This window comes from Vigna unguiculata, chromosome 6 (genome assembly GCF_037176805.1).
Source record: "Vigna unguiculata cultivar grain cowpea cultivar isolate G323 ecotype 2 chromosome 6, ASM3717680v1, whole genome shotgun sequence".
Classification (NCBI taxonomy): domain Eukaryota; kingdom Viridiplantae; phylum Streptophyta; class Magnoliopsida; order Fabales; family Fabaceae; genus Vigna; species Vigna unguiculata.
In genome coordinates, this window is record NC_140797.1 from 48970739 (window position 1) to 48997590 (window position 26852).

The following is a 26852-nucleotide window of genomic DNA, read 5'->3' on the forward strand; positions in this document are numbered from 1 at the left end:
AAAATCAAAAGAACCAACAGACACAAACACGAGAGTATGACATGAGCCTATCCTTCATGATAAAAAAAAAGAATATCAGATTCAGCCTCTATCCTTGATGGGAGACTTGCACTTTATACTATCGAATCTCTCTTCAATGACTGAAGATAGGTTCGGCAGAATGAATTCTCAACCAAGTGACCTAACAATACCTTCTTTGGACGGTTACACTTACACTCACTCTGGAAAGAAAAATCTAATGAGGATAATTTGTATAGAAATCTAGTTAATTTAACTAAACAAAATCAGTCTAAGATATACTTAAACTATATTTTCTGTAAACACAAAAAAAAGGGAAATCAGTTTTTCCCTAAGCCAAATTGTAAAAAAAAAATCATAAACTTTTTTTAACTTCACTTAATTTTAGTTAGTGAAAAAAAAAATTCTCTTCGATGTTTATGAACAGTTTATCCAAACATTAACGGAAGAGTTTATAAATTTTTTTACCTTTACAGCCAGGTGGTCCATCCAATGAGATAGTCATCAATCCCTTTCTTCAAAGGTCAACATCAAGTATTAGAAATATACATCTTAAGAAGAACCTGGAAACTGATAATTTACATGGTTCAAATATACACAGACTTATACCTTTTCCTTATATACAGACAAAGGCAATACTTGCTGCTAATTTATCTAACTTAACTACTTTGGTACATTCAAATGCGTCACCACGGTGATACATTCAGGTTCTTGTAATTATTGAGTTGAGACAACCTTTCCAAAGCAACATATAAATCCTTAGTTCAAATATGGTATTTGCAACGTAAAACCACAGTTCAATTGTATCATTCTCCTATTCTCACTAAAAGTATTCTATAATAAAGGTGTCGCTGGTAAAGCAATAATTAACAGAAATTTTCTACGCAAGTCAAGCTACAGTGATAACAGAAATGGCTAAAATCGCAAACGTTTTTTTTTGTCTTTTTGGAAATTTAAGCAAAAAAGTGTAATAATGGAATGAAATAAAAAAGTAATAAATGAATGAAGAGACTGATTTTCACAGCTAGAGAAACAGGAAGCCTAATCAAGCCATAAGAAGATTTACAAAATTAATTAAAAAAATAGTGCGTAAGTTAAAAAGCGAAGGTTTCGAATACCGAGACGAGAACCGGATTTCGTGATCCAGATCAAGAAGCGGTCATCGTCAGATCTGTGACCTGGTAGTGGAATCATACGCCGGCGCCGGATCGATAGCGGTAGAGCTTGCCGAACACGTGCAGAGCGGTGACGAAACCGATGAAGCAGAGGCTCATCACGAGCACCACCGTCGGCGAGATCTTGAGGCCGGGAGCGTCGTCGGTGTAGAACCGCAGCATGTTGCTTCCTCCTGTGCCGGAACCGCTTCCGACGGAAGCGGAGCTGCTACCGGCTCCGAGACGGCGACGGCGCATCCCGGCGGTGGCGGCAGCGGAGCCACGGGGAGCCATCACGCCCGGTCGCGTGGTGGCAGCGGACGTTGATGATTGAGATTGCGATACGCCTCTTGCCATGCGGAAGAGATGCGAGAATCACGAGGGAAGAGTGATGTCGGAGAAAAAACAGATTTGGGAATGGAAATTTGCGAGAGGACAGTTAGAAGCATAAAATTATTATGTTGCTAAAAAAATAACAAATTATTAGTACTATTTAAATATCACTGACTTCACTTATCCACTTGTTAATTGATGTATTAATAGTAATAAGATGAGATTTCTTTAAGGACCAGAACCTATATAAGTTCACAATGAATTTTAATTTTGCATATTCAAGTTATAAATAGTTGTAAAAGATATTGAAACTATGATTATTTCTTAAATAGGTACATTATTGTTATTTATTTATAAGATTTTTTTTTATGTGATCAGAAATAGTGGTCTTTTCACAAGATTACTAGTGCAGTTTAGTGAACACCAAACTTCTTCGCTTTCTTCAAGGTTCCTGGAATTGTGAACGGAGCTCAAATGTCAATATTTTTTAATCTATTTCTGGCATTTAAGCTTCTTATATATGCAATTGCAATGCTTTTATTTAAAAATATTAACATCTTCATATCATTTGGGTTCTGTTATTGAATTATTTTAATTGTATAATTGTTAATATGTAGTGGCGGTGGAATTAGTTGTACCATGTGGAATAGTTATGTAATATACATATTCAAATATGAACTAAGAGAAATTATTTTATACAACTAACTTTTAAATATGCAATGATGAAAGACATGGTTTTAATATTTACACTTAAACTTGGTTTAATAAACATATATTTGAATTACATCATAGATAAACATACACATAACTTTTCTCCATATGATGAATAACACATGAATACATGCATAACTTTTCTTCGTAAAAAAATTTATTGTTATTATTATTACAAATTAATTTTAATATAATAGTATACAATTATGAGGTGAAACTTACAATCCAATAATTAAATCTAATAAAGGCAATATTTAGAAAGAAGAATATAAGATTACTTCTTTATTTTCTTTTATAATACATAAAAGAATATTATTTATAAGCTTTCTTAAAGTTAATTATATATTTTCTTTTAAATAGAAGGTTTGGTAATTGTGATAGATAAGTTTAAATATTAAAATATTAATTGATAAATAAATAAAGGTTTAAAGTGAGGTTAGGATAAAAAAACTCGATAAGTTAAATGTGATTAGTCGGGATAAAAAACCCATACGGCAAATAAATTCAAAAAAGTTATCTAGAATGATTAGTCGGGATACTATGAGCTCATTATTTATTCGTCCAGAAATTTATTCTTTGAATATCATTATCATGGAACAAAAACACACAATCCTAGATTCTTGTTCACGCTAACCAAATGGTGTATGTATACAAGGGATTCATCACATCAAACAATAAAAAACATTCTCATTGTACTGCAAACATAACCAATTAAGCATATAATTAATATCAACAGAAACTAAATCAAAAATCCCTCCAGTAAAAAGGATGCTTAAACTTATCGTCCCCCTATCTCGAGGCACCTAATTTTTTCGCCACAGCATAAAAAAAGAATAAAAGGAAAACCAAACCAAGCAGAACCTACAACGTTCAAATGCCATCACCAACTGCATAAAAAATCTGGCTTCCAACGACCTAACGGGGAAACATATAACAGACTCAACTTACAAATCCATTCATTAACTAGATATACCTATTAAAAACCCAAAGCATCAAGTATCCAATAAGTCAAACCAAGCTTGATGGAAATATGGCACAGGACTGGGAGCATTAAGAGCTTCATGACCATCCAGCTCAACTTGACCCATCTTAGAAGCACTTCCGGTGAACTATAGCTGGCCCAGATTCATCGTATTCACCCTTAGAGATCCACATCTGCATACATAAGAGAATAATATAAAAACCCAAAACTTCCATAAACTAATCAATTTTATAGATAATTTGACGTAAAGGGGGAGGGGTCTGCTGGGTATAAACCTGTTGGAAGGTACTTAGTGATGCCAAGATAGAACCACCAATCCAGACACTGTACTTCCTCTCGGGAGGTGCAACCACCTTGATTTTCATGCTACTTGGTGCTAGAGCACTGATTTCCTTGCTCATACGATCAGCAATTCCGGGAAACATAGTAGACCCTCCACTAAGAACAATGTTTCCATACAGATCCTTCCTAATATCCACATCACATTTCATGATGGAGTTGTACGTCGTTTCATGAATTCCCGTTGCTTCCATACCAATTAAAGAAGGTTGGAATAGTACTTCTGGGCAACGGAATCTCTCAGAGCCTATTGTAATTACCTGTCCATCAGGCAATTCATAGCTCTTCTCCACAGCAGAACTACTCTTGGTAGTCTCCATTTCTTGTTCAAAATCAAGGGCCACATATGCCAATTTCTCCTTCACATCACGGACAATTTCCTTTTCAGCAGAGGTGCTGAAGGAGTATCCTCTCTCAGTAAGAATTTTCACCAAGTACTCCGTTAAATCACGACCAGCAAGATCCAACCGAAGAATTGCGTGAGGAAGAGCATAACCTTCATATATAGGCACCGTGTGACTCACACCATCACCAGAATCAAGCACAATACCTGATTAAAACAATCATAGCAACACAATCGGATAAGGAAATAATGCTGGTCACAAGTAACTAATATAGAAATGCATGAATATCCCTCCCCTGTACATGTAGAATAGTGCTGCTGTATATAATTTAACTAGGCTAAAACTAAGAACAAAATCAATTCACGAAGAACATCAAGCGGATTTCCCAAGTTTCCAACTTTTGTGTCACATATAACTTTGGATAGTGTATCCTATTCTCAAATCAGAACTTACCGACTTACAGCAATTATGATAAGTTGATTGCATCCAATTGAAGTCTCATGATAACGGTACAGTGAATAGTAAATAGTAAATAAAAGATAAATCACAGAAACAAACCTGTAGTACGTCCACTGGCATACAGAGACAAGACAGCCTGAATTGCCACATACATGGCAGGCACATTAAAAGTCTCAAACATAATTTGGGTCATCTTCTCTCGGTTGGCCTTGGGATTGAGTGGTGCCTCAGTAAGAAGTACGGGATGTTCTTCAGGGGCAACACGAAGCTCATTGTAAAATGTGTGATGCCAAATCTTCTCCATATCATCCCAGTTGCTGACTATGCCATGCTCTATAGGATACTTCAAGGTGAGTATACCCCTTTTTGATTGGGCTTCATCACCCACGTAGGCATCCTTCTGACCCATCCCAACCATTACACCAGTGTGGCGCGGTCGACCAATAATACTGGGGAACACAGCTCTGGGAGCATCATCACCTGCAAAACCAGCCTGCAAAACATTGGAGAAAACCTAATTAGTATTATAGCAAGAAAAACTAAGCAAGCCATCTTTAAAATAGCAGAAGAAGCACTTATTAATAGGCAATACAAAACATAGTCTGACCTTGACCATTCCAGTTCCATTATCAACAACAAGAGGTTGAATGTCCTCCCCATCAGCCATCTTTTAAAACCTGTAGCAGAGATCGGGAAAGATGTGGTTTATGGGGGGAAATAATAAAACCAAACAAAAGAATATGCAACAAATAAAAGTTTGAACTACTAGAGAGGTCTTTTCGTTGTCGATCAATTGTGTAAAAATACATCAATCACTAGTCACAATGGTTTCATTTTTTGTTCAAACCAGAAAAGAAACATGTAAATCCCATCATTTTCAAGCAAATGCAGAGAAAATCATCAACAGACACGAACGATCAGAAGCAAGCATGGCCAGCAGCGATCTTAGTTATAGGTGACGGGTGCCATTATGTATAGTTTCATTTATTACTAATAAGGTTTTTTAAGAACTTCAAATATTCTTTAAATTATTTATTCCTTGAGTATTAGTAAATGTAAATCATTGAAAGATATAAAAATAATAACTAACTTATAAGGTTTTAATCATTGAAAAAAAGAAGATAATATTTAGTTATTTTCGATTTATTTTATTAATTTACATCTTTTTAACTCTAGTTTCCATATGCATGGACAGGGCAGGTTTAACAAGGCATCAGCTGCACTGTAGCATTCTATGTATACATGTTTCCAGGAAGAAAATCCACAGAGATGCTAATTTCAGGATGGATTGAACTAAAGGGAGTATCGGATGAAGGGAAGAGCACCCTATGGTGAGAAGGTTCCAAATGCAGCAACTTGAAACCACAATCTCTATTCCAAGGTAAATACCCAAAGTTCAGCATGGGTACTGGAAGGATCCCGATAGCGACAGAGGAACCAGCCAGGTAATCCCGAGATGGTTTTTAATACAATTCCTCAAGAAGCTCTCTGACCAACAGATGAAAAATGCACCATCACAATTATCTTAACCAAGCCCGGTTAGGCAAATTTAAAAACAAGGAATGAGGATCATTAGCAGAAAGACATTTATTTTTGAACAATATGCATAAGTTCAATGTTCAATGTCTTAAAAACTTCTGGACTTTTAACAAAAATAACTGAATTGATTTCCCACTTTGCATTAGAACATTTCTCCAAATAAAATCTATAGTTCCACCAAAATGGACAGTAAATTTTTTCTGAACAGGGTTGTTCGGAAGGAGATCTGAAACAAGTCACTTGTGAGTAGGAAGGCAAGAAAAAGACAGACTATCCCTGCGATTCAATAATCTCATCAATAGTGCCTTCGTAGGAGGACATTCCCTAAAGGTATGAATAATGTTCTGACTGCTAGCTTTGCAAACAGGACATAGGTCCGAATTTCTTATTCCTCTTCCCGTCAGGAGTTAAATGGTAGGGACTATATCATTACATATTTACCAGAGAAGGCAACAAACTCTTACTGGGCCGCAAGGACAAATAGGTGAACATCGGATAACAGTGGTTCTGAACAAGATCACACTCTTACACGCATTTTCCATTTTGAAAAACCTTTTTTCCCATTTTCCATTACGTATTTATTCTTATGATTAATTCAGTGACACTTTCTAAACATTACCCGTTTACTTACTTAATTGTCTTTTTCTAATGTAAAACTCTATTTTTTATTTTCAACCCATTTTTTTCACAACTTTTATATATTCAGTATGGTGTAAGAGGGATTAAAACTACCTCTCCATTATGTTTTTTCTTCCCTTTTCCTTCAATAATATTTTGTATTTGTATTATTGTTAAGTCAATAAATATAGCACACGAACATTAAATGAAATTAACAGTTTTGACGACATGACAAGAAATTATTACAGGGACAAATAAGAAACATAAAATGGGACCGGCTGATTCTAATTTTAATCCCTTATGTAAGAAAAGTGATGCAATATGATATGACTCAAATTAGAGGATTCCTTTAGTGAGCTTTTTGTACACATTTTTAAAGTACAAGTTTTTCTTTAATTTTAGAAAAAAATGTTATTTCCTTAAATTCTTTGAAAAATATTTTTTTGGTGTATTCTCATACACTTTTTTAATAAAGACAGGATGTTTCTTACAATGTTTCACAAAAAAAAAAATAAGGATAACTTTTCCAACTTTTTTTATTGAATATTACACAAGGGAACAAAATCATAATATAAGAAAACCTTAATAGCCTCATTATTAAAATAAAAACATATAATTAAAAAAAAATTAAACAATGTCATTAAATGCTCACAATCAATTCTAAGTGATAACGTTATCAAAATATATTGAATTCCTGTACTATAATTTTAATTATTTCGACCCTCCAAATTTTGATTTTTGAACCCAAGTTTGTCACTGACACCCTGAACTCCACTAGACGCGTACAATAAAAACAGGACACTGATATATAATAACAAGCTAAGCAGCAATTGCATCTTCCAATTTGATCACCCATTTATCGCATATAAACAAACCGATGCATCAGAAAGCATATATCAGCAAAATTAAGCAAAAACTGAAACCTACACACACAAGAAGATGCAGCAGGGAAATAGATCCAGATCAGCAACAGAAAACGAAACCGTAAAAATTTTTGATCCAGGAAACACAACAGAAGTTTGCCGATCCAGTAACGAAAAGAGCGTGTAAATTCGAAAGAAAAAAAAAATCCAAAAAATGACTTGAATGCACAAATCGCGTAAATTGTGATCAGAACACACCTTTCCCGAACGAAGTGTGGCTTCCCGGCTAAATGGTTCGGTGGTGGCACCAGCAAAAGCAGTAGCAACAGCAGCAAGGGGCAGAGTTTCGCGAAAGAACGTCAGAGAGAGAAGAACCTTTATATTCAATGAAGATAGCTAAATGACTGCGAAATGAAACTTAAATGAAATGAACTTTCGACTTCAGACAATGCCGTTTCAGGTGCGTTTGGTTTCGGGATAAACCTGTCCCGAATAAAAGTATGCCCCACTATTGTCCTGTAGAAAATGTAAGAAAAAAAAAAGTGGACTATTTTTCTCTTTGGATCATCAAACACACAATTAACATCTACAAAAATCACTTTTCAAAATTAAATAATTTGCAATTGCTGTGGTTGAATACCTAGTAGATTATGGTAAATTACTTTATTTAGAATATGTGCTATGCATGGACCGATTTAAATTATACATTCGTATTTTAATATATATTTAAAATTAAGTTCATGTTGTTTATTGATTTTTAAATATTTTTTCTTATATTATATTTAATTACATTAAATTATAAATATTTATTATCTGTATTTTAATTAAATCTAACATTACATTTTATGCAATAAAATAGTAAAAAATAATAATTAAATTAATTAAGATAGTTGTCAAATTTATTATTTTCATGAGATGTATTTGTATAATTTATAATATTAATATTAATTTAATAAAAGAGAATGCTAACCAGTGTCATTAGTTAAAGAACAATTAATATACGTTAATTTTTTCACTTTTACGTTGAAAACTAAAATAATTAATTATATTAATTAAAATAACATAAATGCTTATAATTTATTTTATAAAGAAAAAATATCCTTTAAAATTTATAAACAGTAAAAGTAAATATTTTAGAAACTCAATTAAATTTCAAATACATACTTAAAATTTTATTTTTGTAAATTTTTTAGATGTTTAATATTTTTTTTTATTTCTTTTGTTAATTTAAATTTTTTTTATTCTTAATTATATTTTAATTTTTAATAACATTAAAATTTAGTTATTTAATTAATTTTTAACTTTTAAACATTAAATAAAATATTACAACAACAGTACAATATTTACGGGTATTATTGTTAATCTTGTTAACCAGTACTCTTAGGGTACTGGTTAAGATAATTAATATACATTGAATCCTACAAGAAATACATAAGTAAGTATAATATTAAATTAAATTTAATCTAATCATCATTAATACAATTTTATTTTATTTAAAAAGACAAAAATGCTAATAATTATTGTACTGTGTGTTTTATATTTTATTTAATGTTCATCAATAAAAATTAAAAAATAATTAAATAATAAAATAACTATATTTTAATATTGTTAAAAATTAAATATAATTAAACATAAGAAAGTTTAAATTAATAGAAAAATTAGCAAAAAAAATAGTGTTAAACATCTAAAATTATAAAAAAAAAATATTAAACAATTAAAGTATCAATTTGAGTAAAATTTTAAAAATTTCAAAGTCATATTTTGTATCAGAAAATTGTTGTTTAAAAATTAAAAGGGTATTTTTGTTTTTAAAAAATCTATTATATGCATTAATACTATTTTAGTTAATGTATTTAACTATTTCAGTTTTCAATGTAAAGATAAAGATACCAAATACACATGAATTATTTCTTAACCCGTGTCCTTAGAACACTGTTTAGCATTCTTCATAAAATAAAACTGCATTAATTATGATTAGGTCATATTTTATTTAATATTATACTTAATTAATTATAAATGTTTGTAAATTTTAATGTTTATTAATTAAGGACTCTCGTTAACAAGAACATTTAATATGTGGTAACATTTATTTTGCAATATACCTTGTTCACCCTTATTTGTAAATTTTTATTTACAAATATTATTTTATTAATTAATATATTTAATTATTGATTCTTAGTAGTAATAACTTCTAATTCTCTCCTTGAGTGTCAAATAATCTACTATTTAAGAACAGAATTCACTTTAACACTACCAATAAATTTAATCTGAGACAAAAAAGTATATAAACGCTTAAAATGAATTACATATTCAAGATTTATACTATGATTTTTCAATTATATAAAATATTAAATATAAAAATCAAATCATTAACAATATATATATATATATATATATATATATATATATATAATTAAAACTAATACACAAGAATTAGATGCTTTCATTTTATCTGAATTAAAAATAAACCAATAATACATGAAAATAACGAAGCAAACTAAAAGATTATGAAAAATGAGAAAAAAAAATATCTTTCCAAAATTTTCTCAATTATTTCAATAAAATTATTTTACATTTTTTCCACCATTTCTTTTTTCTTAATTTTTTTTTTTTCAAAATGCCTATTTATATCTTTTAATTTCATAAACATGGTAACTAGATTCTGACCATTTCACTGAATAGATTAGTTTCATTCAGTGAATTATTTTTGCTAAACACATTCTAAACCAGAAAATTTGCATAACAAAACCCAATTAGATGGGACCCAAGTCCAACCACACTCATCTAACTCGGAAAAGGGACATTTACTTTCTGCACCTCCTCAAATTTTCAAAATAACCATTTTACCCTTTATAAAATTGATTTCTAAAAAGGTGCATGAAGAAATAGCCCTGAAAAGGCCCGTATAAGATTTCAACTACAAATATGATGGTATGGTAACGGTAATCAAGCATCAATCCTTAACTTGTAAATACATTTATTTTATGTAATTAACTTTGAAATATGCAATGATGAAAGATATTTTTTTAATATTTATACTATATTTTAAACTTACTTTGATATTGTACTGTATGTCCATCGGTCAATCGGCCAAAGCCAATCCTCAGGCCCATCGGACAAGGTTGGAAAAACTCGTATATAAAACACCATCGGTCTAACGGCCTAGTAAACAAATTGCATAAGACCATCGGTCAATCGGTTCTACAAACAACATATAGCAACGTTAAGAGACCATCGGTCGAACGGCCTGCTGAACAAGTCGTAAGACCATCGGTCGAACGGCCTGCTGAACAAGTCGTAAGACCATCGGTCAAACGGTTACACAAATAAGTCACAGAAGCAATCGGTTGATCGGTTTCGCAAGCCACCCACATTCAGGCCTATCGGTCAATCGGTAACGCACAAACGAGTGACATTCTGATCTCCAATGTGACATCGGTTGATCGGCCCCACACGAACAGCACCTTAACTTAATAAAGGACAATCAGTCGATCAACCATCGGGTCGATCGGTCGCTCAATCTCTAGATTCGCATAGTCCTTTACATACGTTCATCAGTCGATCAGCCATACACGAATCGTTCACTTGTTAAAAACAGGGTATAACTAATCCAGTCAAGCGGCCATCGGTCGCACGGTCAAACAACCAGTCAGTCGGGTTAATTAACGTTAAGCGAGTCAGTAATCTTGATTAAAGGATCATTGGGCCGTAATTAAGGAACCCTAATCACAGGCCCACACCGAAAACTATAAATAGGGCCCAAAGGTAGGTTGGTGGGTATCTTTAATTCGCATTTATTACAGCAGTTACATTGATACACCGATCGGTTCATTACTGACTTAAGCATCGAAGCCCTTTAGACAGGTACCCCGATCGTCATCCCAGCCGATCGAGCAAAGGAGTAGATTTTCTTGGAGAAGAAGTTATCGCTGCAGTAAGAAGTGGAGTAAGCTTGAAGAGGTTCTTTAGTAGGCTATTGATCCCTACACCCGAAACAGATATAATATATTGTTGGGATTTTTAGGGCTTTTGAAAATATGAGAGATATGAGATATATGAGAGATATATGTGATATGTTATACGGAGGAACATGTTTTTGTATTTTATTGATATACTCTATATATAGAGCAAAATATAACAAATATCAAGTATAAAATATTTAGAATATCTCACTCCTAATCTAAAATAATAACAAATTTCTAAAACTGACACATATCTCTAAAACTGAAATATTTTCTAAAAACTAATTTAAATAAAAAAGATATTAAGTAATATTCTCAACATATATATATATATATATATATATATATATATATGTTTTATAAAGATAAAAAAATAATAGTACATGTCTACTTGTCTAATTTTTTCGCATACGAAAAATGAATAATATATGTATACATTAAAAAACGAACTATTATTACTATTAGAAATTAATTTTAGCATTATATCATGGAATTATAAGGTGAAACTTACAGCACAATAATTAAATCTAATGGATTCAGTATCCAAATGGAAGAATAAAAGATTACTTATTCGTTCTCTTGTAATACATTTTAAAAAATATTTTTCATTATCTTGCTTAAACTATTAAATATTTTCTATTAAATAAGAGTTTTAGTGGATGTGATAGATAAGTTTAAATACTAAAAAATTACCTAATAAACAAAAAACAAAATTCATCAAAAGTTATTTTTTTCAGTTTTTAGATACTAATTTCCCTTTATTTTTACTTTAAGTATTATTTATACTTTTTAAACTTCATAGCACAAATCAATATGTAAATTAATTTCTAAAATACCTCAAAAAAAAGAAATAAGATAAAAACAATAAAGGATCCATTGTTGCTTGCTTTTATTTTATTTACTTTAATTTATGTGTATTTTATTACGTTTTCTAAGTGATAAAATTGACTGCATTAAGAGGAAAAATAATAATAAGATATTTGAAATAGTTTATTTTTTACCTAATCCATATTACCGGTGTGATCATTTTCCAATACATAAAACAAATAATAAAGATCAACAAATTAAAAATATTTTGATTAATTTTATTTTTCTTCTCATTGATGATTCAATTTCTAATCCATAAAATAAGTATTACCAAAAACATACTATTATATTTAATTAAATCTAATGAATTCAATATCTAGAAAGAAGAATATAGGATTACTTCTTTATTTTATTTTATTACACACAAAAATATAATTTATAAGCTTTCTTAAAGTTCATTGAACATTTTCTTTTAAATAGAAGGTTTGGTGATTGTGATAGATAAGTTTAAATATTAAAATATTAATTGATAAATAAATAAAGGTTTAAAGTGAGGTTAGGATAAAAAACACTCGATAAGTTAAATGAGATTAGTTAACCCATATGGCAAACAAATTCAAATAAGTTATCTAGAATGATATCTGGATGTTATGAGCTCATATTTTATTCGTCCGGGACTTTATTCTCGAATATTATCGGCATGGAACAAAAACACACAATCCTCGATTCTTGTTCACACTAACCAATTCCTGTATATAAAGGGATTCATCACCTCAAACAATAAAAACATTCTCATTGTACTTCAAACATAACCAATTAAGCATATAATTAATATCAACAGAAACTAAATCAAAAACCCCTCTAGTAAAAAGGATGCTTAAACTTATCGTCCTCCTATCTCGAGGCACCTAATTTTTTTGCCACAGCATAAAAAAAGAATAAAAGGAAAATCAAACCAAGCAGAACCTACAACGTTCAAATGCCATCGCCAACTGCATAAAAAGTCTGGCTTCCAACGACCTAACGGGGGAAACATATAACATACTCAACTTACAAATCCGTTCATTAACTAGATATACCTATTAAAAACCCAAAGCATCAAATATCCAACAAGTCAACCAAGCTTGAGGGAAATATGGCACAGGACTGGGAGCATTAAGAGCTTCATAACCATCCAGCTCAACTTGACCCATCTTAGAAGCACTTCCGGTGAACTATAGCTGGCCCAGATTCATCATATTCACCCTTAGAGATCCACATCTGCATACATAAGAAAATAAAATAAACACCCAATACTTCCATAAACTAATCCATTTTATAGGTAATTTGACGTAAAGGGGGAGGGGTCTGCTGGGTACAAACCTGTTGGAAGGTACTTAGTGATGCCAAGATAGAACCACCAATCCAGACACTGTACTTCCTCTCGGGAGGTGCAACCACCTTGATTTTCATGCTGCTAGGTGCTAGAGCACTGATTTCCTTGCTCATACGATCAGCAATTCCGGGAAACATAGTAGACCCTCCACTAAGAACAATGTTTCCATACAGATCCTTCCTAATATCAACATCACATTTCATGATTGAGTTGTATGTCGTTTCATGAATTCCAGTAGCTTCCATACCAATTAGAGAAGGCTGGAACAATACTTCAGGGCAACGGAATCTCTCAGAACCGATTGTAATGACCTGTCCATCAGGCAATTCATAGCTCTTCTCTACTGCAGAACTACTCTTAGTAGTCTCCATTTCTTGTTCAAAATCAAGGGCCACATATGCCAATTTCTCCTTAACATCACGGACAATTTCCTTTTCGGCAGAGGTGCTGAAGGAGTATCCTCTCTCAGTAAGAATTTTCACCAAGTACTCCGTTAAGTCCCGGCCAGCAAGATCCAACCGAAGAATTGCATGAGGAAGAGCGTATCCTTCATATATGGGCACCGTGTGGCTTACACCATCACCAGAATCAAGCACAATACCTGTTTAATACCAACAAAACAACACAAACCAATAAAGAAATAATGTTGATCAAAAGTAATTAATGTTGAAATGCATGTACATCCCACTCTGTACATTTGGAATATTGACCGTTGTATACCATTGATCTTAAGCTTAAAGTATAAACACATAAATTCAAGAACACCGGCTTCCCAAACTTTCCAACTTATATGTGACACATAAAACCTTTAAAACTGCCTTGTATTCACAAAATCAGAACTTAGCCAACTTACAGCATTTACTCACATGATTAGTTGAATGAATCCAATTGAAGTCACATGATCACAACATAGTAAATAGTAAATCCAAGACCAATTGCAGAAACAAACCTGTAGTACGTCCACTGGCGTACAGAGACAAGACAGCCTGAATTGCCACATACATTGCAGGCACATTGAAAGTCTCAAACATAATTTGGGTCATCTTCTCTCTGTTGGCCTTGGGATTGAGTGGTGCCTCGGTAAGAAGTACAGGGTGTTCTTCAGGGGCAACACGAAGCTCATTGTAAAACGTGTGATGCCAAATCTTCTCCATATCATCCCAGTTGCTGACTATGCCATGCTCTATGGGATACTTCAAGGTGAGTATACCTCGTTTTGATTGGGCTTCATCACCCACATAAGCATCCTTCTGACCCATTCCAACCATTACACCAGTATGGCGCGGTCGCCCAATAATACTGGGGAACACAGCTCTAGGAGCATCATCACCCGCAAAGCCAGCCTGCAAACATTGCAGAAAAAAATATATTAATATTATAGCAACGAATACTCTGCAAGCACAAATGTAATCTGTCCTTAACACAAGAAGCACTCGTCAATTGGCAAAACAAAACATATCCTAACCTTGACCATTCCCGTTCCATTATCAACAACAAGAGGTTGAATGTCCTCGGCATCAGCCATCTTTTAAAACCTGTATCAAGAATGGGAAAAACTTTGTTTAGGGCAAGAAATAACAAAGCCAAAGAGAAATAATATGTAACAATTAAAAGTTTTAACTAGTAGAGAGATCTTTTCAGTATCACTCAATTATACAAAAATACACCAACAAATACCCAAAATGATTTCATAGCATAAACAGACCCGAAAGATCGGAAGCATGCATAGGAAAACATTTCCACAAGACTCGACTCGTACAGTAAAAACAAGAAACACATAGATATAATTAACAAGTTAAGCAAGAATGTTATCTTTGAATTTGATCGCCTATAATCGCATGAAAACGAACAGAAAATCAAAACCGATGTATCAGAAAACATCTCAACAACAAAATTAAGAAAAAAACGAAACATACACACACAATATGCAGCAACGAAGTAGATCCAGATGAGCAAGAGTAAACGAAGTAAAAAAAAGAACGATCCAGAAAACAAAAAAGAAGTTCGCGGATCCAGTAACAAAAAGCAGCACGGAAACACAAAAATTTCATCCCAAAGAATCACATGAAAACGCAAATCGGAGAAGTGGTAATCGAAACACACCTTGCGTGAGCGAAACGCGTTTTGCAGAGGAAGTGGTTCGGGGATGGAGCAAAGGCAGAAGCAGCTACAACAGTAGGGGAAGTGTTTCGAGGGAAAGCGTTAAAGAAGAAGCTTTATATTCAATGAAGAGAGCTAAATGACGGTGAAATGAAACTCAAATGTAAATTAACATTGGACATGGACTACGCCGTTTCGGGGCGTTTGGTTTGGGATAAACCTATCCCGAAGAAAAATATATGAGACTACTGTGGAATGTTGAGAAAGAAAAGTGGACTCTTTCGGACATCAAACAGCGAACAAAAAAACACGGCCTTTTTTTTTTCTTTTGAAACCGAATCATTGTTCTGGGAATTATTTGGAATTTACTTAAAAATAAAACGAGATCATTTTACATTATTAAATCAATTAAAAAAATTAATGATTCATCAAATCAACCATTTAAAATAAAGATTGAAACTTTTTAGTGATATATGTCTAATTATATTAAATTATCGGTTTATCGCACTAAGAGTACATGCCTAATTCCCTAACACTATTAGTAATATAAACTTTTGTTAAAAAAAGTAATGTGATTGTTGTTTTTTAAATGCATTTACTGTTATGAAGCGAGTTATTATGCTTTATTTTATTGAATTGTAAGATATAAGATATATCTATTTCATTTTATTTTGTTTTGTTTGGTAAAATCATATCGATAAATTAAGGTGGATGTGTGTGTTAATTTATGTGGCTAATTTTTAAATTGAAACTAAATGAAAATTTATGTAAAGACTTGAAAAATTAAATAATGTATAAGAATTAATTTTAATATGATATTCAAACTGAGGCTACGGAACCACTGATTGAAAAAAACAATACCGAACCATTCCTTGTTTAAAAAGGAAAAAGAGGTATACCGAACCGTAATAGCATAGGAATAAGTCTGAGCCGTCCATTTTGTGTGATGTTGATTTGGACGGTGTGTTTGGTCTTGTGCCACATCAGCATGGTGGCTACGATGGGGCTTGTGGACCCTATGAGTGCCGACCAATTCTTGAAAAGTTATGGTGTGGCCATGAGATCCACCTCCTCCACCATTGCTATTCCAACCATTATTCAACGTTTGCATGGAGTTATTCAAATCAAAATCAAATTGAAATTAAGAAAGGTGGATTAATTATGACTGCGCTTAAGAAAAATTGGATTAATGTGTTTTTAATAGATTCAACAAACGAGAATGATGTAGGAACAATAATTTTTAAAAGGGGAAAAGAAGGAGTAAAGGCATTGACTGCATTCCAAGTCCAAGGAAAAATTTTCAAATTGGAAGATCATAACAATTTGTTTACGTTTAATTCAGATTTAAGATCGACCCTGTTGCCAGGCATTGTAATTTGTTCATTTGTTTAGTTTTTTCTATTCTTGCTAAAATATATGAGAACCATATTAAAATGTTTTGCTCGCATTTTTCTCTTGCTGGTACATAACTTTTGTTTTGGGTATGGATCAAACATCCACTTAAGCAATTTGTTAATAAAGTTAGCAATGATTCGATTCATGAAAAAAATAAATACTTCTAATTTGTATTTATAGTTTTTTTACATGAACTTGTGATTAGGACTAATCTAATCAAGTTTCGTCACTTTTTAAACTTGATTACTAATTTGTTTATGTTAATTATAACATTGGTTAACTTGTTATAACATCGTTGGGTTTGGTTTTCTATACGGCATTGTGCATAATGTGCATAAGAGGATACCATATAGAATCCTGAGGAGAGTTCAACTGCTAATACTGTGAGAGGAACTTTGGCCACCGGTTGCTAGTTGTTGCATACATAAATGGATTCTAGAGTGAAATTCTGTGGACAATCCAACTATAAATATTGGGTAAAAATCCAATCGACACTCGCTCGTTGTTAACCACACAAATACAATTATTACTTTTAAAATTTAAATAATTATTCATAATAATAAAAAAAATAAATCACTTTTATCATTGTATAACTATATATAAAGAGGATACACTTCTTTTGGTGTCCTCTTTTATTTTTTTCAATCTTACCCTTTTAATTACTATTTTTAAAACTTAAATAATTATTCATAATAAAAAAATTTCAATTTTACCATTTTGGTAATTTTTTAAAAATTCAAATATACACCTTTTTAGTGTCCTATTTTGTTTTTTCAATTTTATCATCTTAATTACTACTTAAAAAACTTAAATAATTATTCATAGTAAAAAAACCACTTTTAGTTTTATCATTTTATAATTATATATAAAAGAAGATACAACTCTTTAATGTCTTATCTTGTTTTACCAATATTTGCTCTTAATTACAACTTTTGAAACTTAAATAATTATTTATAAAAAAATATTTTTTAATTTTATCATTTTAGTAATTATTTTGTTAATACAAATAGTTATTCGTTACACAAAATCTATAGCTATAAAGAGGATACACCTGGTTGTTGTCCTCTTCTATTTTTATAATCTTACTTTCTTAATTATTACTTTTAAAACTTAGAGAAGGATTTATAATAAAAAAAAACTATTTTCAGTTATATTATTATATAATTATATATAAAGATGTATACATATTTGATGTCTTTTTTTTCTCAATTTTATCCTTTTTAATTACTACTTTTAAAACTTAAACAATTATTCATAATAGTAAAGAAACCATTTTTAAATTTTATCATTTTTGTAATTACTTTTTCAATTCAAATAAATATTCATTATAAAAAATCTATAAATATTGTAATTACTTTTTCAATTCAAATAAATATTCATTATAAAAAATCTATAAATACGAAGAGATACTCTCTTTTTGGCGTCCTCTTTTGTTTTTTTAATTTTATCTTCTTAATTATTTATTTTAAAAATTAAATAATTATTTATAAAAAAAGGCTTAAATATAAAACCATTAATTTATAAATTTAAAAATTATTAAATTACAACACCATTAAATTATACAATTATAACATTATAACATTATTAAATTATACATTTTTAAATCATAAAATTATGTATTTTTATTTTATATTCCATTTTTTAATAAATTTATAATTTATAATTTATAATTTATAATTTTTTATTTTGTAATATTATATTATATTATATTTTTATTTCATATTTTATATTTTTTTTATTAACTTTAAGGATAATTTTAGGTAAATACAATAACAAATCTTTCAGAGAGATTATCATAATTATAATAGTTTACAATGATATATTATGTGACAATATTTAAGCGAACAAGGTAACGGTGCAAGACAACTCCCGTAAGTAACAGAAATATCTAACTTATAGGATTCCATTGACTTACCACCAAAATTCAACAGTGACTTAAGTGCAAGTTCACAAATCTATGAAAGATCCAAAGCATAATTAACCATACAAAAAATAATTTTCAATTTTATGATTTTAGAAATTACTTTTTTAAATTCAAATAACTACTCATTATGAAAAAAGTTATTTATATTTTTATGGTTTTTGTAACTACTTTTTCAAATTTTTATAATTACTCACAATAAAAATTTATTTAATCAATATTACTTATAATATTTTGTATTTTAATAATTAAAAATTATTGTATCTATAGCTATGTAACTATATCTAAATTGTATATACCTCTTTAGAGTTTCTTTAATTTTATCTCTTAATTATTATTTTTAAATTTTAAATAATTATTCATAATAAAAAAATATTTTTTTAAATAAACTTATTCTTTTGTACTGGTATACACACAAGCGCTGTGTACGCACCTTTTAAATATGCGTGATATTATATTAGTAGATGATAAAAATGTAATGTTATTGAGTTATAAAATTATATTTATTAAAAATAAAGTAAAATATATAAGAAAATACGAGACAATAACTGTTGATAGATAGAGAAGAAAGGAAGAAACATATATAGACGATTTTATAAAAAAAATTGTAAAAGTAATGTCAATTTTCAAAAATTTAATAAATAATTATATTTTAAAAGGTGAAATTGATATTTTGAAATGTGTACACAAAAGAGGGATTCCTCTTTATATCTAATAGGGTACACACAGATGTTGTTGCGCCTACGTGTACACATCTTTTAAATATGTGTGATATTATATTAATAAGTGATGATAATATAATGTTATTAAGTTAATACATAAAATAAAATTATATTTATTAAAAATAAACTGAAATATATAAGAAAACATGAGAGAATAATTGTTGATAAATAGAAAAAAAAATTGTAAAAATAACGATCAATTTCCAAAAATTTAATAAATAATTATATTTTAAAGGGTAAAATTGGTATTTTGAAATGTGGACACAAAAGACGGAATCATCCATTCTTAATATAGGCATACAACTTGTCCTCTCATATTTAAAAGAGGATTCCCTCTCTTTTGTGTACACATTTCAAAATACCAATTTTACCTTTTAAAATATAATTATTTATTAAACTTTTAAAAATTGACCGTTACTTTTATAAATTTTGTTTCTCTATCTATCAACAATGACTCTCTCATCTTTTTTTATATATTTTACTTTATTTTTAATAAATATAATTTTATTTTATATATTAACTTAATAATATTATATTATTATCACCTATTAATATCGTACATATTTAAAAAATATGTACACATATGCAACGCTAATATTGTTATAGATAATATTCATGTTTACTTTTTCTGTGTATATTTGTTTTTTCATTTATCTGCCGAATGAATTGGATTTGAAAAATAACTATTATGGACCTATAATTTAATTTATTATATTTGATTCATATTACTTATTAATATAATATTATAAATATTTAAAAGATATGTATATACATGCATGATAATGCCGTGTATATAAATTATTTAAATTTGTGAATAGTTTCATTTTAATTTGAAACATTAAAGAAGTGAATTTTTTTTCTTTCTTTATATTCTCTCTCATAGGGATGGAAACAGGGCGGGGGTATGGACGGATTTCGTTATCCCATATATATTTTCGTAAACAAAAATTCATCATCATCTTCATATTTAATTTCAACGGGTATCAAACTTTTGTTCCGTCCTCATTCCCACTGGTAACGGATATAATCTCGTACCCATATCTGTAATCGTTTTCTTACTACTTCAATATTAATTTTTATTATTTTTTATAAAATAATAAAAAATTACGGTGAATGAAACATAATATTATTAAATATTCAATATTATGAGGATGATTGTTTCTTCAATATTAAATACTTTGAAATAAATCGTAATTGTTTACATTTTAGATTAAAATACAAAATAAAATTTTATGAAAACAAAAACATTTATTAAATTTGCAAATTCAAACATTAATGAAACCTAGTTGATAAAATTTAAAAATATTTTTTTAAAAAATATGAAAGGAAAACAAATATTCAAATTAAAATATATTTTAAATATTTGTTTACTTCAATTTTGTAATTTCTAATTAATCTTTTTTTATACACTAATAAAAATTATAATACATCACTTGATCAAAATAACGCAAAGAACAAATAATAAACATAGTAATAAAATTTTCACATAGATCTTGTATCTTTTGAACTCCAATATATGTTGGATGGTGATAGAAAAATATTTATGACAATTACATTAAATTTTTATATTGTAGTAAATAAAAGATATTTATACAATTATAATAAAAAAATATAGTATGATTGATAATGAGTTAAAAAATAAAAAAATAATTAGATAAAATATACTGAAATAGTATTCTACATGATGAAAATAAACAACGAAAAAAAATATTAAAAAATTAACAAATGTGTGTCTTATAAAAAATTTGATAAACTATTGAAAGAAATCGCAAAAAAAAATGTATGATTAAAGGTATGATAAAATGAAAAATACCTTAGAGATCTAAGAAAACTTTTCAAATATCAACATATATACTCAATGGTTGAGAAATAACAAAAATTATTTTAGCGAAATAAAAGAGTTATTCAAATGAAACAAAAATTAATAATAACAAGTAAAGTTTTTTTTTTTATATTACCTAATAAATGAAATGTTTATGCTATTAAAAACTTAAATTGAGAGTATTAAACATGTGAAAGGAAAATATACATTAAATAAAAATATTAAAAAAAATAGAAATATTCAATTGTGAGACATAATTTTTTTTTTAATTGACATACATCATTTTAACATAATTACATAAATGTTATGTTAAGATGAAAAATATATTGAAGATGTGAATGGGTTTTTATAACAAACCAAATAATTATAAGAAATAAAAAATAGAAAGTATATATATATATATATATATATGGTTATTTAATTAATTATGAATATTTTAATAATTTAATCGAGGAGAGATATGGTGATGACAGATATAATAGCGAAGACACGTAATCCATGTACTCATCCCTATATCCAATTGAAAAAGTCAGAAATTTTTCATATTCATAATCGGTCGATGTGAGGATTATCCATAAAAACTGAGACGAATTCAAACAACACCCATCGAGATGAGTTTATTTACCATTTTTCTCGTGAGCTTTTACAAAGACATTCGTTCTTCACCGACGAAACTGCACCTTCAGAAATGAGAAGGAAAAGAAAAAGAGAAGGGATTTATATGGAGCCAATGAGTTTTTGCACAGAGAACAAATAAATAAACAGCGACCATTCATAATTCTAATTATCTGCATCCACATCTTATACTATTTCATTCGTCTTATTTACTATCATATAAACCTTTCTCGTGGTTTCCAAAGTTTTTATAGTTTTATTCTTCAAATTGAAAATTAGTAGAAAAATCTATTGTGCCGGCTTGATTAAGAAAGATGAATAAAACGAGAATGAAATGAATTTGTTTAACTCTAACTTTCGTAACTTTTTCCCTATTAAATATAAGACAATATTAATCGTAACATTTTATAAGTTATCCCAAATTGTCTCACTTAATGTGATAAGAGATTTAAGTCTTTTAAACAAGTTCCAGATACTTACCATCACATTCAAATAGAATATAGGTAAAAAATAAAAGACGTATTTAAATTTAGTTAATAATTTGATTTCTTCTGTGGAACTCTTTTTGTACTGAAACTGGCTAGATTATAAATGCAAGAACATTTTTTTCTATGAATAGTTATAATTGACAAAATGTCACTATTTTGTTTTTTAAATATGTTTATTAATTGATTTTATTATTATTATTATTATTATTATTTTAAAATTAAAATATCTATTAGTGTCAAGTACCCAGCTAAGTGAAGCCTGCAAGGATACAAGTCCAAGATCCTTTAATCCAAAATTCTAAAATAGTACGAATTCTTGAATCGGCCATCATTCAAAAGACAAATTAACAATTAGACTAATTTCAACGAATAATTAGACAAGTGGATCAGAGAAATCAACTGCAAAAGAAAAAACGGTGTGGTCCCGTTCTTACTGGGCCCAAGTTCTCTGGTGAAGGAGATCCAGAGAATCCAGGCCCCATAAGCCCGTTACCCGCATAAATTAAGACAAAAAACAATTAAAAGGATGTCAAAAGTGTTTTTTATTTTAATTTAAAATTTACACTGAAATGATAAAAATATAAATTTAAAAGAAAACGTTATATTGAAAATATCAAAGAGTGTATAAAATGATATTTTTTGTTTAATCGACATCCATGGTCGTGGTATGATATATTTCGTAGGGGCGTGATCGTTTCCTTACCAGCATGCGTCAGTTATGACAAGTTCTCATAAATTTATAATCAATGAAAAGTAAATAAATTAAGAGCGAATACTAAAATAACTAAAATTAAAAGTCGAATAAATTACATAAACTAAAAGTCTAGATAAACCTAAAATAATTATCTACGTACGCATAGAAACAGAAAAATATGGAAACGACCAGTGGATCCATCTGTGCCATGGGAATGAGAAAAACAACAAAATGTCAATTTAAGTTTATCCAAAAAATATTAGAAGTGAGCTTTAAATCTAACTTAATTCTACAAAATTGGCTTGTAAGATGAGAATTACTCCCACTTATATATTGTAGATTAGTCTTATCTCTAATGAATGTGAGACTTAAAAAAAAAAACCAAAAACTTAATTTATTCATTAGTTGATGTGAACATCGTAATACATATAATTTTTACGGTATATATTTAAGAGCCACACTTTTCGCAGTTGTAATCTAAAGGCAACAAATGTTGTCCACATTCTGGGGATGACAAACAACAATTTATGTGTGGATGACAAATTTAGTGAGAAGTAGTTTCCCATAAGTCCTTAATCTACATATATACATATATAAAGAGGTAGATGCCCTGGTTCATGCATTCATTCAAGTTCTTTTTCACTTTTCCTTCTAGATCTACCATCATTTATCATATATGGTCATGGAGGTTTACTACCACCACCCTTTCTCTATTTACTTCATTATTTCCATTCTCTTTGTTCTCTTCGTCTTATACAAATTAGTTCAAAGTTGGGATTCAAACAACTCCTCTATCAATTTACCTCCAGGACCTAGGACACTACCTTTCATTGGAAACTTATATCAGTTGGTAGGTTCATTGCCACATCACTCCTTAAAACTTTTGGCAGATAAGTATGGACCGTTGATGCACCTGAAACTAGGAGAGGTATCCAACATCGTAGTCACTTCACCAGAGATAGTCCTAGAGGTTATGAAAACACATGATGTTAATTTTTCCTATAGGCCAAACCTTGCATCTTCCAGAATAGTTTCTTACAACAATATTAACATAGCCTTCTCTCAATATGGAGAATATTGGAGACAAGTACGAAAGATATGCACAGTGGAGCTACTAACGACAAAGCGAGTGCAATCTTTTCAGTCCGTAAGAGAAGAGGAGGTGGCAGAACTGGTTAAGAAAGTAGCTGCAAGTGAAGGGTGTGCTATTAATCTCACCCAGAGCATTTTCCCAATGACTTACGGAATAGTGGCACGAGCGGCTTTTGGAAAAAAGAGCAAATATCAACAAGTGTTCATATCAAAGATCGAGGAACAATTGAAGCTTATGGGAGGGTTTTCACTGTCTGATCTCTATCCTTCTAGTAAAGTGCTTGAAATGATGGCGAATGTGAAGTTTGAGAAAATTCACAACGAGATTGACAGGGTTTTACAAGACATCATCGAGGAACACAGAAATAGAAGCAAGTGTGAAGTAGTGGAAGATCTAGTTGATGTTCTTCTCAAGTATCAACAGGAAAATGATTCCGAAAGTCTCCTAATTGATGATAACATTAAAGCAATAATCCAGGTTGGTGTGTATTAAAGTTCTAACTTTTTAGATAGGATGTCAAATAGTTTATGATTTAAATGAAAACTTGATGGAATTCCCAAAGGAAAAAATCATTTGTACATCATTTTTAATCTAAAATTTTAAAACAATTTATTAATTTATTGATCTTTTATTTTATGTATCGCTCAACTTTCTTATTAATGTAGGATTGCATTCGTTTCAAAAATACATTTGTTTTTAGATAGATTATAATATTATATTAAACCATATTTTACAGGACATATTTGTTGGTGGAGGCGAGACTTCATCTTCTGTAGTGGAATGGGGGATGTCAGAATTGATTAGAAACCCAAGGGTGATGGAAAAAGCACAAGCTGAGGTGAGAAGAGTGTATGGTAGGAAGGGATATGTGGATGAGACAAAAATACAACAATTGGAATACTTAAAGTCCATAATCAAAGAAACATTGAGGTTACACCCACCTGTGCCATTGTTAATTCCCAGAGAAAGTAGAGACAAGTGTGAAATCAATGGATATGAGATACCCTCTAAGACTAGGGTAATTATCAATGCTTGGGCAATTGGAAGAAATCATGAGTATTGGACTGATGCTGAGAGTTTCAAACCTGAAAGGTTTCTTAATAACTCCATTGATTTTAAAGGTGCAGACTTTGCATTTATCCCATTTGGTGGTGGAAGAAGGATTTGTCCAGGCATTACATTTGCCATCCCCAATATTGAGTTGCCACTTGCTCAATTACTTTACCACTTTGATTGGAAGCTTCCCAACAACATGAAGAATGAAGAACTTGACATGACCGAATCCGGTGGAATTACTCTCAGAAGAAAAAATGACCTCTACTTGATCCCCGTCACTCATCAAACTTAAACGTAATGCCTACTTCTTGAAAAAAAAAAACATAAACTATACATAAGTTTTATTTTTTACAACTTTCTACATTATTACATTAAAATAATATTTAAACTTATAGGGTTGAAATTTATGAATTTCATATAACTATCTTTAGAGCTCTTCTCAATATAGTTGTTATATAATTCATTATCAATTTCTTAACAGAAACATCTTAAATTTTATGTAATAGTTATTGATACACTAAACATTATGTTTAACATAAAATTTATTGTTTTTTTTTCAATTCTAAGTTTATAGTTTTTTTTTACTGTATTATATTTTAGTTATCCTTAATTGATGAGAGATTTTTAACATATTTTTTTACATTGAGGTAATTGATTATGGAAATAAGAGGAGTTTGTTAACAAGTAATATGATAGACCAAAATCTCAATCATAATAATCTTAAGGTTAAAATACTCTCTTAGTTCTTATTTTTGTACCAAAATCTCAATTTGGTCCTCATAACTTTATTAGTCTCAATTAGGTCCATATTTTTGTAAATGAGTAATAATTAGGTCATTTCCGTTAGTATGGAACTAACACGTTAAGTAGGTGTCACGTGTTAACTCCTCGTTTTTTTTTTAAATTTAAAATTTTTTAATTTTTTAAAATATTTATGTCACATGTCACGTTTATAGTGTGTCATGTGTCAATCTAATATGGTGACATGTCAAATTATTGTATGAATCTCAATTTGGTTCTCATATTTGTTAATTTGATTTGATTTCAGTTCCAAATTTTTAAAAGAAATTTCAATTTCATGTGTTCTAATTTTAAACCAAATTTAATTTTTATATAAATGTTATGTTGATGCTTTTATTAAAAGTGATATTTCTATTACATATTTTTAACAATATTAAATTTATTTAAATTTAGATTTTACATTAAACTTTTTTTAAATTTTATTTTAAAATTATAAATATATAGATCGATAAATTTATATTCAAAATATTTGTATAACATTATATATCAACAATTTCTATACAAATTTTATAGTTAACCTAAAAATAACAATTTTATAAATTCAAATGTATAATTTGAAAACAATTTTATAAACAAAAAATAAATATATTTAAAATTTTAATATTAAATAAATTTAATATAATTATAATATTTAATAAATA

The 26852-nt window shown here is 29.6% G+C and overlaps 4 protein-coding genes across 5 annotated transcripts; 1 reads left to right on the forward strand and 3 right to left on the reverse strand.

The window, feature by feature from the left end:
* Positions 1 to 434: 434 nt before the first annotated feature.
* LOC114187189 (uncharacterized) lies at positions 435 to 1740 on the reverse strand. Of its 2 annotated transcripts, none has more exons than XM_028075354.2 (2): positions 1137 to 1740; positions 435 to 533 (listed from the first exon to the last, which is right to left on the reverse strand). In XM_028075354.2, the coding sequence occupies exon 1, from the start codon at positions 1527 to 1529 to the stop codon at positions 1209 to 1211; it is 321 nt and encodes a 106-aa protein (XP_027931155.1). In that variant the 5' UTR covers positions 1530 to 1740; the 3' UTR covers positions 435 to 533; positions 1137 to 1208. The 2 variants fall into 2 exon arrangements, with proteins under 2 accessions (XP_027931155.1, XP_027931157.1); XM_028075356.2 differs by having other exon boundaries at positions 435 to 588.
* Positions 1741 to 2883: 1143 nt separating this feature from the next.
* Positions 2884 to 7836, reverse strand: LOC114186734 (actin-11-like). The gene is made up of 5 exons (XM_028074722.2): positions 7619 to 7836; positions 4948 to 5017; positions 4440 to 4833; positions 3474 to 4087; positions 2884 to 3371 (listed from the first exon to the last, which is right to left on the reverse strand). The coding sequence occupies exons 2-5, from the start codon at positions 5005 to 5007 to the stop codon at positions 3306 to 3308; spliced, it is 1134 nt and encodes a 377-aa protein (XP_027930523.1). The 5' UTR covers positions 5008 to 5017; positions 7619 to 7836; the 3' UTR covers positions 2884 to 3305.
* A 5066-nt stretch (positions 7837 to 12902) lies between these two features.
* LOC114186733 (actin-101-like) lies at positions 12903 to 15879 on the reverse strand. The gene is made up of 5 exons (XM_028074721.2): positions 15608 to 15879; positions 14970 to 15039; positions 14454 to 14847; positions 13492 to 14105; positions 12903 to 13389 (listed from the first exon to the last, which is right to left on the reverse strand). Exons 2-5 carry the CDS (start codon positions 15027 to 15029, stop codon positions 13324 to 13326), a joined length of 1134 nt encoding a protein of 377 aa, XP_027930522.1. The 5' UTR covers positions 15030 to 15039; positions 15608 to 15879; the 3' UTR covers positions 12903 to 13323.
* Positions 15880 to 23877: 7998 nt separating this feature from the next.
* Positions 23878 to 25970, forward strand: LOC114187686 (cytochrome P450 71D10-like). Its single transcript, XM_028075996.2, has 2 exons — positions 23878 to 24831; positions 25091 to 25970. The coding sequence occupies exons 1-2, from the start codon at positions 23938 to 23940 to the stop codon at positions 25700 to 25702; spliced, it is 1506 nt and encodes a 501-aa protein (XP_027931797.1). The 5' UTR covers positions 23878 to 23937; the 3' UTR covers positions 25703 to 25970.
* The last annotated feature ends 882 nt before the right edge of the window (positions 25971 to 26852 follow it).